Here is an 18,017-nt window from a genome sequence, read left to right as displayed (position 1 = left end):
ACAAGCCCCCGAGCTGTCCCACAACAGACCCCAATACTGCACCAAGGGGGTGCAGATATCGTGGCTCATCACTGGCCGGTGGGTCCACAGATGCCTCATGTCCACTAGACATCTTAAACTCAGCATGTCCAAAACAGAACTCATTATCTTTCCCCCTCCGCTCTTCCCTACGACTATAAATGCACCACCATCCTCCAAGGCAATCAATGGAATATCATTATAGATGTGAAATTGTGCAAAACACCTTTCCATTAGCCTTGCTGCAAAAAAAGCAAGAAAAAGGAAGCAAGTGAGCCAGTTATACTTCAGTCTGTGCCCAGAGTCTATCCGTTCTCCCTCTGAAAGTCCGCAGCACCTTTCTTCGTGGGTTCTTTGGAATTGTCAAGTCTTTCAGTTGGTCATTGTTACGGTGTGGCTGTTACTGTCTATAATGCTCTCCTGGTTCTGCCCACTTGACTCTGCATCAGTTCATACAAGTCTTTCCAGGTTTCTCTGAAACCATCTCCTTCATCTTTTCTTAGAGCACAGCAGTATTCTACCACAATCACATACCACCACCTGTTCAGCCATTCCCCAATGGATGGGCGTGCCCTCCATTTCTAATTCTTTGCCACCACAAAGAGTTGCTATAAATATCTGCGTACATGTGGACCTTTTTCTCTTTACTTTGATCTCTTTGGGATACAGACCTATCTTGGAGGTATCCTGGGTCAAAGGGTATGCATGGTTTTTAGTCCTTTGGGCATAGTTCCAAATTGTTCTCTAGAATGGTTGGACCAGTGCATGAACAATGCATTCTTCCAAGGTAGCACGAGCTTATAGAAGGCTTTGAATGCCAGACAGAAGAGTTGACCATGGAGCTCTGGGCTCCTTTCATCACTGAGGTCATCAGCCCCAACTGGTTAGGTCCGTGTTGAAGTCTGGGCTGGAGACGTTTGCGGGGCTTCCAGGAGGGGCTGAGATGCTGGCCCAGGCCCCTCTTCCACTGGTGTCTCAAGCTCTGCACTCACTAATGCCCAAGACTGCCCATGCCCTCAGCACGTCAGAATGCTTGGAATTAGCTAAGGCAGTTCTCAGAGGCAAGAATGTATCTCTGAATGCCTCCACCAACCAGGATTTGAAGACAAAATAACAGGATAGAAAGCAGGCGAGCAATTCAATTAGTAGATAAAACAAAGAAATGACTTTAAAAAAGGCTCATGAAATTTACAGACCATTAGCAGCAGTCAGAAGGAGAATGGAGGCTGAGCAGAAGGACAAATGCATTGTGAGAAAGGGACTGAGCCAAGAGGAAAGAGAACTATGGCGGCCGTCAGGTGGTCAATGTTCGGTGCTCTGGTGTGTGGTGCCCTGTGACCTGCTGTCCTCTGCCGTCCCTACTCTCCGAGTCGGCCCCAGCTCCCATCCCCTCCTCTGCCGTCCCCTCCTCTGCCATCCCCTTCCCCTTTGGCCATCATTCTTTCCCAGTGAGCCCTGTCTTCTTATTATGTGGCCAAAGGACTTGAGAGTCATCTTCAGTATTTGACCTTTGCTGACTAGGAGTGGTATGCCATTTCCTTCTCCAGCTCATTTGCAAACTGAGGCAAACTGGTTTAAGTGACTTGCCTTGGGTCATACAGCTAATAAGTGTCTGAGGCTGGATTTGAATTCAGGTCCTTCTGACTCCAGGGCTGATGTTCTATCCATTGGGACACCAGGCTGCCCCTGGGTACATCAGAGGGTGTCAGTCAACAAGCATTGACTTACCATGGACCAGGCCAGGTAAGACCCTGCCCGCACCCCTGTGGCGCTCCTAGTCTGATGGGGAAGACAAGGCACCGATGACTCTGACGCACAAGGTAGAATGGATGAAAGGCGATCTGAGTGGAGGAGGCACTAGCAGCCACGGGACAGCCCAAGGCCTCCTCATTTACTGCCCCTGGACATCTTCAGGACTGTGCCCTGGTGTTTCCCTCTTGGGGGACTTCTGTCCAGGGCACCCTGCCTGACCTGCCTCTGATGGGCTACACCCTGGGCCTGTGTCTTCTGCTTTGTCAGTGGCCGGGTGTGTCCCCCAAGGGTCCTGCCATTTCTATCCCAGCAGCCTCCTTGGAGGCTGGAATGAGGCCCCACCAGGCCTCTCCCCTTGGAGGGCTGACAAGCATATACCGCCTTATGGGGAGGTGATGGAGGAGGAAGGAGGTGGCATTAGGAGGTGCGGGGAGGGGCCAGCATGGGCCCCGAGGTCCTGGGGACTGTCACTGAGACGGGAGTGGCATCTAAGCATCAACGATGGACGCGGAGGAAACCTGAGATGGAGGCGTAGTTGTGTCACAGGGAGCTGTCACTTACCCACCTCCAAGCTCCGTCAGGGCCCGGGCTCTATGTGCGAGTCCAGCCTAATCTGTGACTTGTACAGCATGGGAAGTGGACATTATAGAGAAAAGACATCCAGAGGGCAGATCCCTAGGCAACAACTGCTGGCAGGGTAGGGCCTGGGGGCCCTTGAACTCCCCTACCCCTTGTCCCCAAGAAGGAACTGACGAAGGGGAGTTCAAGCTCAGTGGGCCTCTGAGTGGGAGACAGGGCTTTGGAGTCAGAGGAGCAGAACGCCAGCAGCAGGGGGGACCTGGTGGACTCCGAGCCCCGTCCCCTCATTTACAGGGCCCCGGGTGCTCTAAGTCTCTGTGGGATCTGACTCCCGAGGCAGCACGCCTTGAACTAGCCTGCCTCCTGCCAGCTTCGTCCCAGGCCCCTCCTTCTTCTCCCCCTCTGCCTTTTCGGAGTGCTCTCTCCCATGGCCCAGTTTCACTGTTTCAGCTCAGGTTCAGGGCTCTGCAGGGGGCCTGAGTACAATGGCCAACTCTAGAAACTTGTAGGCAAATACGGGGCCTCCTCTTCTGCCAGTCTCTGGTTTCTGTTGTGCTGGAATGCTCCCACACACAGATACAACTCCTCAGCAGAGGATACCAGATTTATGGGAGAATGAAAGCCCAGGGCATTGCCCCCAGACATGCCCTCTGCCATCCTCCCTGGCCTGGCTGCCCCACAGGCTCACAGAGACTCTGGGTGGCTGCCCAGCTCCTTCCTGCACCCCAGTCCTCACCAGCCACTTACTAGTATAAAAACAAGGTGTCCAGGAGAATGGCTAGAGATCAGACATTCTAAGGTCTCAGTCTCCCCTGGCTGTCTTTGGCCCAGAGCAGCAGCTCATGCTCCTAGGCTCTGGCAGGGTGGCACAGCCAAGGACCATAGGTCTATTTGGGTTTCTGAAGATGCCGCAGCTTTGGTCACTAGCTCCTACATGAGGACTGTAGAGTCTGGCAGCCTCTCCATGGGGATCCTTCATCAGCCCAGACATATTCTTTTTCTGATCTTCAGAGTGGCCTGAAGCCAGGAAACTGACCTCCAGAGGTGCTGGGGGCAGCCAGGGTGCAACTGGGGGCAGCCAGGGGGCCAAGGGAAAAGAGTGCTGGACTTGGAGGCAGGCAGGCTGGCATAAACATTTATTAAGGACCTGCTGTGTACAAGACACGGTGCTAGGCACTGGGGGTCCAAGAGGAAGTAACAGTCAGTCCCTGCTCTGGAGGAGCTCCCAGACTGATGGGGGAGACATAAACAGCCAAAGGCTCTAGATGAGTCAGCTGGAGCTGATCCACCAAGGGAAGGCCCTTGAATTAGAAGGTGGGAAGGCTTCCAGTGGAAGGCAAGGGAGCTCAAGGTGGAGATGAGGAGGGAGGGTGTTCTGGGCATGGGGGCAACCAGAGGAAGTGACTGGAGTGGGGAGGAAGGTCCTTCTCAAGGGACTGCAAGGAGGCCAGTGCCCCTGGGCTGGAGAAGAAGGTAGGAAAGGTGGGCAGGGCAGGGCAAGGAAGGCCTTTCCTGAGAGTTTTACTTTGGATCCTGGAGGGGAGAGGGGTAGCATGGTCAGACCTGTGGTTAGTGGCTGAATGGAGGAGGGGCAGGCAGATCCCCTGGCAGCCATTGCTGTGGGCCGGGTGTGAGGTGATGAGGGCCGGTGCCTTGGAGGAGAGAGAGGGCACCTCAGGGGCAGAGACAACAGACCTTGGCTCCTGCTGGGGGCTATGGAGAGGGAGGAGTCCTATATGTCCCCTAGGCTGGGGGCCAGGGGCCTGGGGCCTGGGGACCTGGGGAGATGGTGATGCCCTTCCACGGCCATGACAAGAGGCCTGCCCTAGCTCTCGGCCCCCTGACTGCTTAGGGTGCTCTGCTTTGGGGGCGGCCCCCCAAGGACTTGGAGCTGTGCAGGGCCGCTCACCTTCTGGCCCCGGCAGGCCTGCTTGGCTTCTCTAGGCTTTGTGTCTCCTCCCTGCTTGTCCTTGTCCCTCTGGCTCTCAGAGGATCTTCCCCCTGAGCCAGGCTTCTGATTGGCTGCCCAGCTTTTTAGAAGAGGGTTTAAATAACATGGAGTCTAGTGGCTGGGGGTCCTGGTGTATGGGGTGGGTGTCAGTTGCCAATGATCTAAGCCCTCAATAACCACAGTGACTGTTTCTCTGTTCGTCAAGATGATTTAAACTGTTTCCAAAATCTGGCAGTCCAAGGTCAGTGACTCTTGAGGCACTGGCACTTCCTCCCAGTCAGCCTCTGCCCCTGACCATCCCTCGGCCAGCCCCTGGCCTCTGGTCTCCTGCTTCCAGTCTCTCTTCTCCCCTGCCCATCCTTTGTACGACCTCTGAGGTCATCGTCAGCCCAGGTCAGACCATGTGCCTGGCTCCCAGGAGCCTTCCCAGTGTAGCTCCAGGCTCCCTCCCTCTCTCCCCTTACTCTCCATCACACACTCTGCCTGCCCACTTTTCTAGACCAATTGCTGTTCCCCAAACTTCGCTTTCTCATCTCTCACCTCCGCACCTTTGTCCAAGCTGTGCCTAGAGTGCTTTCCCTCATCACCTCTGCCTCTTGGAATCCCTGTCCTTCAAGGCCCAACACCAGGGTCACCCTGGTCCCCTCAGTTCTTGGTGCTTCTTCTCAAATCACTTCCATTTACTTTTCTGTTTCTATGTTGTCCCTGCCAAGTAGGATAGAGCTGCCCTGAGGACAGGGGCTGTTTTGTAATTTTGTCTTTCTTTCCATATTTCCTAGCAGCTGCAAATATGTAGGCCCAACGTAAATACTCTTTGAGTTGAGTTGTTTGTATTTATTTATTGGAAATGTTTTGATTAAATGCCTGTAATGGGCTGGTCTGACCCCTAGCAGAACTGGCTGACAGGCAAGTCCAGGGTTTTTCGGGCTAGAGAAGGGAGTGTCATGGGATGGCTTGGGCCAGTCTGTCCCTTTCCACTGTCCAGGTCCCAAATCACTTGTGGTGCAGCCAGCAGAATGGCCATAGGCCTTGACCCGAGTGCTACCTGTGCCTTTTCCAAAGGGGAGACTGTTTTCTCGGACCAGTAAAACCGACTTTCAGAGACCAGGCATTCTCTTTCCAAAGGGGGAGTCCTTTTTGCTCTGCAAGGTGGTGTGTGAAGACAAAGCAGTAACGATTTAAGGGGGTCTATGCCTTAAAGCCTTGGAGTCTTCTCAGAAGAGCAGCTGAGGCTAGGGGAGATTGGGGAAGGCAGAATGGATACCAGGCTTCTCGGTTTCTGAGGTGCTGGGGCCTCTGACCTACATAAGGCCAGGAATCCGGGGAGTACAATAAGCCAGGGCTGCCAGCACAGGCTGAAGTCAGGCCCAGTCCCTCCCATTCGGCTGCACAGATTATGCACCTCTGCTCTGGGGCCTAGCCCCATGTCCTCCCCCTTCCTTGTGACCTTCGTAGCAGCAGGGCCATGGTGGCCTCTTGGCTGGATGCCGACTTAGGTTTGGGGACCAGCGGGAAGAAGTCTCTGAGCCCCAGGAGGGAGGCAGGGCCTGGTTTGGGGCTAGGATTTCACCTTCAGCATCCTCAGGGAAGGTGTGTGATTGTGGAGGCAATGGTCTGGTGGGTGATTTGAAAAGCTGCACAATTAGTGCTTTCCTTCCCACACGTCACATTAGACAGGGCTGAAAGCCCAGCTGGGCGACATCTGGGCCGGGATGGAGCCATCCCATGTGTGGAGAGTGCTCCCCAGGCCTCCTGTAGAGACATGCAGTGTCTGAGCCAGTAGCTTCAGTGACAAATAGGCCCTAGAACTCAGTCCTGGCTGTGGCTTGAGGCTTAGGAGGCCCCTGGGTGCCCTGGTGGGATGTCCTGGCCTCAGAGGAGTGGGTGTCCTTTACGTACCCACAGCCTCTGGGACCTGAAGGAAGGCCTGGGAGTCTGAGGGCCACTGTTCTTCCGGGGCAGGACTTTGAAGTCTGGGTCCTGACCTATTTCCTGCCCCTGGGTCCCCAGGACTCTGGAGGAGAGAGTGAGGCTAAAGGCAGCCCAGCCTCACTTAAATCCAATGCATTTGCAAGTCAAGACACCTCCTTCCTGTCAAATAAAGGACAGACCGCAACAACATTGGGGGAGGGGCCTGGGAGCTAAGGCCAATCACACAATCGTGAAATGCTCCAGAGTCCCTTGGGGGAGGCTTCAGGGAAGCCTCATGGTTTTCCCTTCAAACAGTTTTCTCTTTCTCTGTGGTTTCTGCATCTCCTGCATTTCTCCCTATTTTCTCCCCCTCCTCCTCCCAGGGAGCAGTCCCTTGTCACACCCATTCCTGGTGGGTGGAATCACACTTTGGGGAATCTTGGGGGGGTGGTCTGAAGGTTCACCCCCCCTCCAAACCACACCCTTGGGTTCAATTCCATTGTTTGCAATACATTCTAAGGGGGTGACCCACAAAAGAGTAAAGTGTTCTGAGCCTTGTTTTGGGAAGGGCCCTCCAGTCAAACAATAGAGAATAAGGTGAGCTCCATGATGGTCCTTAAACCGACTGGATACTGGGGACTACTGAGATGGACAAGTAGGGGTGACAGGCCCAGAAATGGGGAGAGCCCTGGCAACGGGATGCCAAGGGGCAGAAGGCAGAGTAGGGGAACGAGAGAGGCCGGGGCGACCAAGAGGAAAGTTCCTGCTCCTGAAGGGACCAAGCCTCCTGATGGAGCCTCTGGTAGAGGAACCGCAAGGTGATGGGGTGTTTTCTAAGCCATATTTGTTTATCGCATGTCAGGGGGAGCACCCAGGCATAATTGCTGCATTGAGGTTTATAGCAAAATATTGAAGTCAAGAAGGAGCCTGCAGAAATGACCCAAAGGAGGACTGACCCAACAGGGCTGTGGCAGAGCTGCTGACTTTTGACCCTGAAGTGCTCAGGGCTGCCAACCTGCTCACGACCACCCTGTGATCTGGGGACAACAGCTCTCCTTGGGAAGGCGGGTTGGCAGCAACTGTCAGAGGCTCCCTCTGGCTCCCACTGGCTCCACTCTACACACCAGGCCCAGCTCTGGTCCCTCTGATGGTGGGGAAAGGAGTGCCCAGGGACAGAAGCCGATGGCAAGGTTCCAGGAAAGTGACCCCTGTAAGAACTCAGCTCCTCTGCTGGGCTAGCATCTGCCACAGGGGCTGGGGTAAAGCAGACCAGCCAAGCTGTAAGGACAGACGCGGGAAGGAAGTTTGGCTACCTATGGCCACCAAACAGAGACAGCGTCACTGTCCTGCCCAATGGGACTCCTCTGGGATCCTGGCACACATCTGGGGTTTCTAGTACCAGGTGATAGGGCCCCTCGTGGCCGAGTGGGATGGGGTTGTCCTTGCCTTTCCCTAGCCCTCTCCCCCCAGCCCCTTCCTGCCCAGCTTTCTGGGGACTTCAGCAGCCATTTTAAAACCAAGTTGTCTTCAGTAGCCTTGGCAGTGGTGCTCAGGAGGTCACTCCTGCCCCTGCCCAGGCCCCTCTCCTACTCCCCGTGCCCAGCGCATCTGCCTCCACTGCCCTCTGCCAGGAGCCTGAGCAGATGGTTACTAGGGTTCACACTTTCGAAAGAGGAACGTGTCTGGTCAGATGAAAATAAAGCTGCTGAGTGCAGAGTGTCATAGCCTGGGGGAGAAGCCCACAGATGGAGGGGGAGCAGCTCCCACAAGCCACTGGGACGCCAGTCATTGACCTTCCTCGGGCCACATGTGGTCATGCCCAGGGCTCATGGAGGGGAGGCAGCTGGGCTTCCCCTTTGGCTTCTTTGTTAGACTTTTGGGCCACTCCTGCCCCCGGCAGAAGTTCAGGACCACAGCCCCGTACTGTGCTCATGTCCTGGCCCAGGATTCAACATTCAGCTTGGCTTGTGCTAGGCTCCCACCTGGGGTGGCTGTGATCTGCCATGAGAAGGGAGGTCACCAAAGCTAACCCAAAGTCACCCTGTCATTGTGGGCCCACAGATAAGGTCACCCAGTGGCCATCTGCCCCAGGGATCTCCCCTTTCACACGTCTGTGCATCTATCTTGATGCTGGGTTGCCTTTTTAGGCCACAGCTCGACACATCCCATGTAACACATGCCCCTGGTAACTGCCCACAGAAGAAGGGTCCACACTGCAAGCTCTGATGGAATACCACAGCCCCAGGGAGCTAGTCCAGGGTGAGTTTGGGCCTCCCTCTTCTCTGAGGCTAACTGTTTGAAAGAGCCATCCACTATCCTCCCTTTCCCTCAAGGCTTTTTCCTGGCCCCCCAGACCCCTGCCCAGATCTGCCCCAGCATCTCCAGAGAAGGAGCCCCATATCTCTGCAGGTCACACCCCCTGCCATAAGACTCTAAGGCCACACTCCCTGTCTCTGGGCCCTTCCATGTGCTGGTCTGCTCTGTCTGATGCTGGCCCTTCAGAGGAACTCTCAGTTCTGACAGGGGCCATGTTCTGGAACCTTGTCATTGGCTTCTGTCCCTGGGCACTCCCATAGCTGCCATCAGAGGGACTGAAGTCAGGCCGGAGGTGCCTATCTGAGTGCCTTGTCTCTGGCTGTATCTCCCCTGGCAACCATGACTGTGCCACTGAGAGCCAGGCATGGAAAGCTGATTAATTCTTGGTGCCAGGCGGGCTGGCTGGTGAGACAGGGCTGCTAGACACACCCCCTGAAGGGCTGATGGCTCCTGGGACTTGTCAGACTGGTTAGTCTGATCAGCTGGGGAGGCTTGGCTCTCTCAGGTAGCAGAGGCAGTCATTCCTGCCATAAACAGACAGGTGCTGATGAATATCATCACTGTTGGTGTTTCCAGGTGGGTGGGGAGCATGAGTCAGCTGGGGGACTGGCCAACGGGGGGATTCCCCTGCAGTCATTCACGCCTTCCAAGGTATGGAGGATTGACCTTTGCTATACCCATGTCTTGGATGGAAGAATTCAGGTGCTGAAGTTTGAACTCCTCTGGGTGGGTTTTCTCTTCAGGCCCAAGACCCTTGGTCTTCTAGGTGACCTGTCTGAAGGGCAGAGGGCTTGTGGTGTCAGCTTCCCTCTGCCCACCCCACCTGCACAGTGGCCCTCCTGGGGCCAGCCAACTGGTAAATGCCCTGGGCCCTTTCTGCCATGCCTGAGGGGCCCTTGGAGATGCAGAAGGCCAGGACCCACTGAGTCAGCAGACGATTTTGGCCAAGAGACAGAGATGTGTGCAGTGAGGACTGTGAACACGTGGATTTCTGGGGAAATTTCTAGTTTAATACAAAAATGAAGACCCATAAAAACAGCCTTCATAACTGAAGACTGTTCTTCACAGTAACACAGAATCTTGACAAGCCTTCAGGTAAATAGACCAGAAGTTCATCGGTTCTCTTGGACCTAGATGGTCCAGCCTTGGACACAGCCTGAGCTGGACAGACGCAGACACAGACACACAGACAGACACATAGACACAGAGACAGCCAGACACAGATAGACAGATGTAGACACACAGACCGACATTCCCTCCATTCCTTCTCCCCCATCTCCCCTCCTAGGAGGTCAGTACGAGAATCAGGGGCCCCTAGGGGCGGCTAGGAGGCACAGTGAATAGAGCACCAGCCCTGGAGTCAGGAGGACCTGAGTTCAAATCTGACCTCAGACACTTAACATGTACTAACTGTGTGACCTTGGGCAAGTCACTTAACCCCAATTGCCCTCTAAAAAGGAAAAAAAAGAATCCGGGGCCCCAGTGGCTTCTCTCTGCTCCTGCCAGGGAAGCCTAAGGGAAGGAGAGGCCAGGAGCACCTCTCTGCCCTTCTCCAGGGATCTGGCTGGCCAGATACACTTAACTTCCTTTTGCCTGGCTCCTCTTGGGGTTTTTTCATCGCCCCCTCCCCCAGAGAGTGGGAGCCACAGGGATTATGAATTGGGAGCTCTTTGGTAGATCAGAAGAAAGGGGGGGATTTTGCCCCTTGAGGATAAGAAGTACATTTTGAGTCAGGTCCAGCCTTGTCAAACAGCAGAAAGCAGCTGGGGCAGTCCAGTAGTGGTACAGTCCATTCATGTGATTTGTAGCCATACATGGTCCTGGACCTCTGGTTCTGACTGGAACTGGTTGGGGTAAGGGCAGATTCCTGCTCTCCCCCCCCCCCAGCTGGAAGGTGATAATCAGGCATTTGCTGAGGGTGCTGTTATAGCTGCAGCACCAAGGAGATGACAGCAATCCTGGATTCATCTGTGCCCACGTCGGCAGGTGGCAGTTGAGAGGGCTGTGCTGCACCACATGCTTCTGTGTTATTATCTATAATAATTATCATTATTAATAGTAATTATCCTTGACAGAAACCCGGCAGAAAGACAAAGCCCCAGAGCCGGGGCCAGGCACATTGCCGGTGGAGTTGGGCTCCCGTGCCTGGGCTGTGCCCCCACTCCCTTCTCTTTGGGGCCCCCGTGGAGCTGCTTTCTCAAACATTAGGGCTCTGGATTCCCCAGAGGTTGAGAGATTTGGCTTATGAAATGGGGGCTGATCTCCAGCTAACTGCTTCCTTCTCTTGGGTCCCAAACAGCCCCATCAGGAAGATGATTAGGGAAAAAACAAGCTGAGTGTTCTCTCAGAAGAGTCTTTGGGCCCGTCTCCTTCAGCTGTGACCCCCAGAGGCCAGCATGGGCCTTCCACACTCAGCTCATCTCCTTTTTTGAGTGGACTCCTTGTTGGATGGATCAGGGGAATGCTGTGGACAAAATCTCTCATGCTGCCTCTCCTTGTAATCTGTGATCTGCTATGTGGGGAAACCATTGCATAATTACTTATTAATCAGAGTTAATCAGAGTGTCATTGGCTCAAGATGTACAATCCCTGTCCCTCCCTGCACCGCCCACTGTAGCCTCCCCGGATTGTGGCCATGTTTCTGCCCGATGGCACTCGTGATGGGGTGGGAGGTGGGACCTTTACGGGTCCAGGTCCTGGTCACTACCTTGAAACAGAAAGTGTCTTTAGGGAAGCTGACCTCAGAGAGTTGTGAACAGACTGGGAATTTGGGGTCTAGGGCAAGCTACAAGAGCCAAGCTCAAGACAAGTAGAAACTAATGCTTCCAACTGAAGGAGGGAAACAGAGTCCCATGACTCTGATGGGGGATGTTACCGTGGGTAGGTGGGACAAGAAGAGAAATGAGAGTTATCTCATCTCCCTTCCAAAGGACGCTGAGGCCTAATGGAAGCCTTGAAACGTGGTACCCTGGGGGATAATGCCCTGCTTGTCCAGCCCTTTCTGTGGGTTTGGCCACAGAAGCAGGAACTGGGGACAGAGAGGCTAAAACCTGGACTTAGCTATTGCTTTATGACCCAAACTGATTCGATTTTGTTGGTCTTACAGCATCAAGCTCTTAGCTGTGCAAGATCTGGTCGACAAGGAGGCCCTGGAGAAGGTAAGTCTGATTCCATTGCTGGGGCAGGCACCCGCAGTAGCCCCAGGGCTGGCTGGGTCCTGCTGGGAGGGCTGTGTCCCAGGATGGTGACCACAGCACCTCTGCCACCTTGAGCCCTAACCACGGAGCCAGAGGGGTCTTCCAGGGCTACTGCCCAGTCACTCACCTTTATCCTGGGCATGTCTCTGAGCACATAAGTTTATGGGCAGAGAGGAGGCACTGACCTGCCCCGGCAGACAGGGTTTGGGAGTTCCCTAGACAAGGATGTCAAAAGTCTGCCCCCAAACAAGTAGCGGCCCCTTACAGGAATGCTGTGAAGCTTGAGTATGGGGGTGCATGTGGAAAGCATGGTAGTTATTGTTCCTGCTTTGAAAGGATGTGGGCTCACCTGGAGTGCTTCCTCTCCCCAGCCTCTGTCTCCCTGCCCTCTGCCCCACCCCACCCCACAGTGGGTCTGTCTCAGGGATTCAACTGTCATTGGGAACTGGACAGAACAAGCAGAAAAGAGTGTGATGGGGGGTTCTAAAGCTGCCTGCAGCTCAGCGGAGTCTTTCTTCACCCTGGGCATCCATTCATGTTCTTCAAAGAACACATCCCCTTTCCCCCCCGCCTTGCATCTCCTTGGTTCTAGGTCTCCTCCCCTTATAGACCCTTGGTTCTAGAACCCCTCCCCTTGCCCCGCTGCAGATCTAGATTCCCCTCCCCTTGCATCTCCTTGGTTCTAGATCCCCTCCCCTCTCACCCCTTGGTTCTAGATCCTTCCCCCCTCTTCTTGCATCTCATCAGTTCTAGACTTCCCTTTCCCCTCCTCTTGCTTCTCCTCAGTTCTAGATCTCCGTCTTTGCCAGAGGGTGGGGCACACCAGGACCAGGGAAGAGCTTGGGATGCCCCCAGTGGCTCATTTCACCTGCCTGGAGAACAAGTCTGTCCTGGCCTGAGGCTGAGGGTCTCCTTCCATTCTCTCCCTTTCCCCCTCCAGATGTTCCTGCTGGCCTTGCTTTAGGTTGGGGCTCAGCTCCCCCCACAAGCAGAGGATTGGGGGCCCTGAGGGTGATTTGGAGGACTAATGGTGGGTGTCCTCAGCTGTGTTGGGTGGCAGCCTCTGGCAAGTGACTGCCCTGCCAGGCTAAATGCTGGGGGAAGCCCACTCCCCCACCTGAGGTATTGGTAACAATGCCTGACTGGCTAAAGGGTCCGATGCTGATTCAGAGTCCTCTGGTCCTAGGATGCTGAGAGTTTAGGCCTCAAGCCCAATGAACCCTCCACTCAGGCCCGAGGTCGCCCCATGTGGTGGGAAGGGGGCAAAGCCAGAGAAGGAGACCAGCAGCTCTTCAGGATGGGTCAGGATGCTGGGGGTAGCCCAATCCTTCTCCCAGCCCGGCTCATCCGTGTACCACCAGGTAGTCAGTCTGCAAACATTTATCTCAGTTTGCTGTGTGCTGGGCCCTGTGCTAAGTACTGGCCTCAGGGAGCTTTTATTCTAATGGGGAAGGCCATGTAAGTATCCAGGGTCCTCCTCGCTCCCTGGGCAGCTGCACCTTGTCTGCCATCATGGGCATGGGAAGAGTTCAGGGCTTGGAGTCACAGGACCCGAGTGAGAATCTGAACCTATGGGTGCATGGGCAACTTACTCCCTTGTTTGGCCTCAGATTTCTTCCCTGTGAAAGAAGGGGGTTAGGCCACCCTCACGAACCAGCCTTCCTTCTCAGAATCAGGTTTGTACGCACAGAGAACGTGGGATGTTACCAGCTATAGGGAATTTCAGTCAGCAATGTATTTTTAAAAATCATGCCACAGACCCCATTGAAGACCCCCAGGGGCTCTGGGGCTTATTCCAGCCCTAAACCAGTGCTCCCGAGTCTTCAAGGTTTATGTGGGTCTGCTGGGTTTTGTGGAAGTATCATGAGGACATCACTTAGAAAATCTCCAGTGATGTCGTAGGTCACACCCAGCCTCAAGCCAGGAGATGAGAAGATGGGGGGAGGTCACTGTCTGAAGGCCTGAAGGACCCATGCAGGTGGTAGGTGGAACTAGGAGTGAGGGGTGTAAGGCGTACAGGGGACCTTCCCCCCAGACCTAGCCTGAGTCTTTCTAACACTCTGGGCTGTCCGTGGGTGGGTCCAGCTGCCTCCAGAGGGGACAGACTCCCCTTCCCCTGAGGTCTTCAGTCAGGAGCTGGAGACCTGTTTGTCAGATGGGCTGTGGAGGGCATTTGTGTTCAGGGAGGTCTAGTTGAACTTTGGGTCCACGATTGTTAATATAGGGACATCCTTGTAGCAGGTCTGCATCTTGACCATCTCCAGAATGACAAACTGGTAACTGGGGGCCTCAGGAGGCCAGAGGAGAAGAGGGAAGCCTCCCTCCTCCTGTGAGTCTGACCCCAGCCACATGAGTGGGTTGCTGCTCAGTAGGGCCAGGCCTCCTGGCAGGGGCCCGTTCAGCTGGGTCCTGGGTTCTCCAGGCCTGCTTGTGACCCTCAGGAAGCCCAGCCCTCACCCTGTGAGCTTGGCCAGGACCAGGCAGCTGTCCACCCTTCCTGCTCACCTCTGCCCCAGAAGGCTGAGCTCAGTGGGAGGAGATCAAGGGCCAGGCCACTGTTGGCTGTGACCGCCTCTCCCCCACAGGAAGCTGTCTGCCAGGTCCTGCCCCAGAACATGAGCTCTGGGAAGATTTTCATTCCCTTCCATGCCGAGTCTGACATTAAGAAGCTGAGGGCCATTCCTCACTACAGATTCATGGACTGCAGGCCCTCACCACCATCACTGGCCTTCAGAAGCAGAAAGCGCTCCACCGGATGCTGGGTGCGGCCCAGTCCGGGGCTAATCCTGTGTCTTGGACCTGAAGCCATTCTCAGAAAGCCCAGAATCATGGCCTCATCACAGGAAGCGGCTGCTCACCGGCTGTGTGGAAGGGAGATTGGAGGCCAGAGGCCAGCCCCCTTCCTTAAGAGATGAGGAAGGGGCCGCCCCACAGCCATAGGCAGTCAGGGGGGAGGACACGGTTCAACTGTGGGTCTCAGTTCTTCTCAGGCCTGAGGGCTTTCCATTTTATTAGGTTCATCAAGGACTTATTCTGTGCCTATTACCTGGTGGGCCTTGTGTTAGGAGACAGATGACATGATCACTGCCCTCAAGGAGTTTCCATTCTGTGGAAGGAAATATTACACAGAGGAGTGTGATGTAGTGCAAAGAATCTGATGTGGGAGTCTAAGGACCTGGATTCGAATGCTGTCTATGTGACCCTGGGAAAGTCACCTCATCTCCCTGGGCCTCAGTTGGTGCTTTGATCCTCAGTCAATACAGAGTAACTTGGAGGCAGAGGAAACCCTGACAAGTGGGGGGGGGGGGCCGCGGGGGGGCGCCACTGAGCTTTACCTGGGGGAGGGTTAGTGGGGCTCACCTGGGCCCGGAGACCTTACAGACATGGAGGTGGTGGGAGGGAGGGAGCAGCCCAGGTCAGAAGGTATCTGTGTGTGTGGAACCAAATCATGAGATGCTTTAAGTGGCAGAGGAATTTGTCTTCCATGGGAGGGCAGGTCAGGGTGGCCCTTCGCTGGGCTGTGCAAAGGCTGGACTGGAGAGGGGCCCTTCTGCCCTCTCCACTCCGGGTGTTTCAGAGCTGGGAGGCTATTGCTGTAGGCTTGGTTGTTCTGGGGAGGTAGATGCTTTATAAGGTGGGACCTGCCTGGGGGACTTCTGGTCCTCCCCAGCAGGGTTCTCTAGACTGGGAGCAGGTCTTGAGGAAGATCAGGGCTGGCCCAGAGATAGGTCAGGGGACAGAGACATCTGGGGTGCGGAGGGCACATCTCCGAGGCTGCCGAGAGGAAGGAGGGTCTGAGACCAGCAGTGGAGGCCAAGGGAGACAGCAGAGGGCAGCGCAAAGTGACTGGCCTGGGGCTTAGCCTTTGCCCCTGCCCTTAACTCCTGATGCTCTGTGCACTGGTCTCACGTTCTTTGGCCATTTTTCCTTCCACACTGAGCCTTGGAGGGGGCAGGGCTCTGCGGTTCCTTGGGTGGTGGGCACTGAGCCAGGCCTGCATTGCACCAGGATGAAGTCCCCTCGTCACTGTCCTAGCTCAGGCCCTCTCAGCAGGGCAGGGACTGGTTTGCTGTGAATGGCTGAGCCAGGACAAATGGGGGATTTAATTTAGTCTACAAAGCCCCATTGAGGGGTAGGCGGACAGGGGGTTGGATGGAGCCCGGCACTCTCCAAGGCCATTTGTTGGGGCAGACTCTGCCAGGTCCAGCCCAGCTCAAAGGGCCTCAAGGAGAACCCCTGCTCTGGACAATGGACAGTGGGTTTGCAGTCCAAGGCTCAGCCAAGCTAAGTCTGGAGGAGATTAGCGCCAGCCTGGCTGCGGGAAGCTGGCTTCCTTTGGTTTTTGTCATTCAATGACTTTTGAAGACTGTCCAGAAGGTTGTGCTGCTGGAGAGGCCACAAAGACCATGGTCACGGGCCTTTGAGGGACTAAAGTATTGGGGTATCCCTGTGTGTTGGGCATTATGGGGCCCATGAAGATGAATCAGATGTGGTCCTTACCTCCAGGAGCTTAGGATCTCCCGTGTGAATGAGAAACAAGCATTTATTAGGCACGTAGGGTATGCACAGAGAATGACAACACAAAGCAGCTCATACCGTGTACACCGGAGGTATGGCAGGCTTCCAAAGAAGACCCGGAGGAGTCTGATAGCCCTCTTGAAGAAGGTGGCATTGGAGCTAGGTTTGGAAGGATAGCTAAGCTTTCTTCTTTTTTTTCTTTAGTATTTTATTGTCTTCCAGTTATATGTAAAAACAATTTTAACATTAGTTTTTAAAACTTTGATTTCCAAATTCTCGCCCTCCCTCCCCCCCATTGAGAAGGCAAACAATTCGATATAGGTTATACTTGTAGAATCAGGCAAAACATATCCATAACGGTCATGTTGTGAAAGGAAACGGGGATCAAAAACTAAGGAGAAATAAGGTTAAGAAAGCAGGCTTCCATCTGCATCCAGACGCCACTAGTCCTTTCTCTGGGCCTGGAGGGCCCTTTCATCCTCAGCCCTTCAGAGCTGTCTTGCTAAGGACGCTCTGCTGTTCATGCTGAGCATCTTACAGTGTTGCTGTTACTTTGTACACAGGCTGTGCCACTTTGTATCAGCCCGTGCAAGTCTTCCCAGGCTTTTCTGAGAGCATCGTCCTCATTTCTTATAGTACAATAGTACTCCATCATAATCACATACCACAACTTCTTCAGCCATTCCCCAGTTGGTGGGCATCCCCTCAATTCCTAATTCTTTGCCCCAGAAAAGAGCTGCTATAAATGTTTTTGTACATATAGGTCCTTGTCTCCCCTCACCCCGCTTTTTTATCTCTTTTGGGATACAGACCTTGTAGTGGTATTACTAGGTCAAAGGGTATGCATGGTTTTATAGCCCTTTGGGTGTAGTTTCCAGTTGCTCTAAAGAACGGTTGAATCACTTCACTACTCCACCAACAATGCATTAATGTCTCATTTTCCCCACATCCCCTCCTACATTTGTCATTTATCTTTTCTGTCCTATATGCAATCTAATAGGTATGAGGTGGTACCTCAGAATTGTTTTAATTTGCATTTCTTCAATCAGTAGTGAGTTAGAGTATTTCTTCATATGGCTATAGGTAGCTTTTATTACTTCATCTGAAAACTGATCATATATTTTGATCATTTATCAATTGGGGAATGGCTCTTATTTTATAAATTTGGCTCATTTCTCTATGTTTGAGAAATGAGACCTTTATCAGAGAAACTTGCTTCAAAATTTTTCATAGTTACTATTGCTAACTGTATTTCCCTCCATCCAGTCCTCCCCCAACCCCTATCTATTTATTTTATTCTCTCTCCTTTCACCCTCTCCCTCCTCAAAAGTGTTTTGCTTCTGACTACCCCTCCCCCAGTCTGCCCTTTCTTCTATTGAACTCTCCCTCTTCTCTTATGCCCATTCCCCCTTACTTTCCTGTAGGGTAAGAGATTTCTTTTTTTTTTTTTTTTGGCCTTTTGGAGGGCAATTGGGGTTAAGTAACTTGCCCAAGGTTACACAGCTCATATTTTTGTGTGGGTGTTAAGTGTCTCAGGCTGTAACTGAACTCAGGTCCTTCTGACTCCAGGGCCTGCGCTTTACTCACTGTGCCACCTAGCCACCCCGGGGTAAGAGATTTCTATACCCAATTGAGTGTGTATGTTATTTCCTCTTTGAGCCAATTCTGCTAGGTGTGAGATTTGCTCCCTTCCCCCTCCCTCCCCTCTCTTCCCCACCACTGTAAAAGCTTTTTCTTTTTCTTTTTTTTTTTTTTAAAGCAATTGGGGTTAAGTA

The 18,017-nt window shown here is 53.7% G+C and overlaps 1 protein-coding gene across 2 annotated transcripts in view; it reads left to right on the top strand.

The window, feature by feature from the left end:
• The window catches only part of EEPD1 (endonuclease/exonuclease/phosphatase family domain containing 1), a 67,851-nt gene that overhangs the window by 22,262 nt on the left and 27,572 nt on the right, over positions 1-18,017 (top strand). For both annotated transcript variants that reach the window (XM_069084411.1, XM_069084410.1), the window contains exon 3: positions 11,634-11,685. In XM_069084411.1, coding sequence (XP_068940512.1) covers positions 11,634-11,685 — 52 coding nt within the window. The remainder of the gene's footprint in view (positions 1-11,633; positions 11,686-18,017) is intronic.

This window comes from Petaurus breviceps, unplaced genomic scaffold, assembly GCF_028583685.1.
Source record: "Petaurus breviceps papuanus isolate PSGF00001 unplaced genomic scaffold, PetGlider_PUasm1.0 174, whole genome shotgun sequence".
NCBI classification, from domain to species: domain Eukaryota; kingdom Metazoa; phylum Chordata; class Mammalia; order Diprotodontia; family Petauridae; genus Petaurus; species Petaurus breviceps.
Note: the sequence above shows the minus strand (reverse complement) of the source record. Positions and strands in the feature narration are given on the sequence as shown.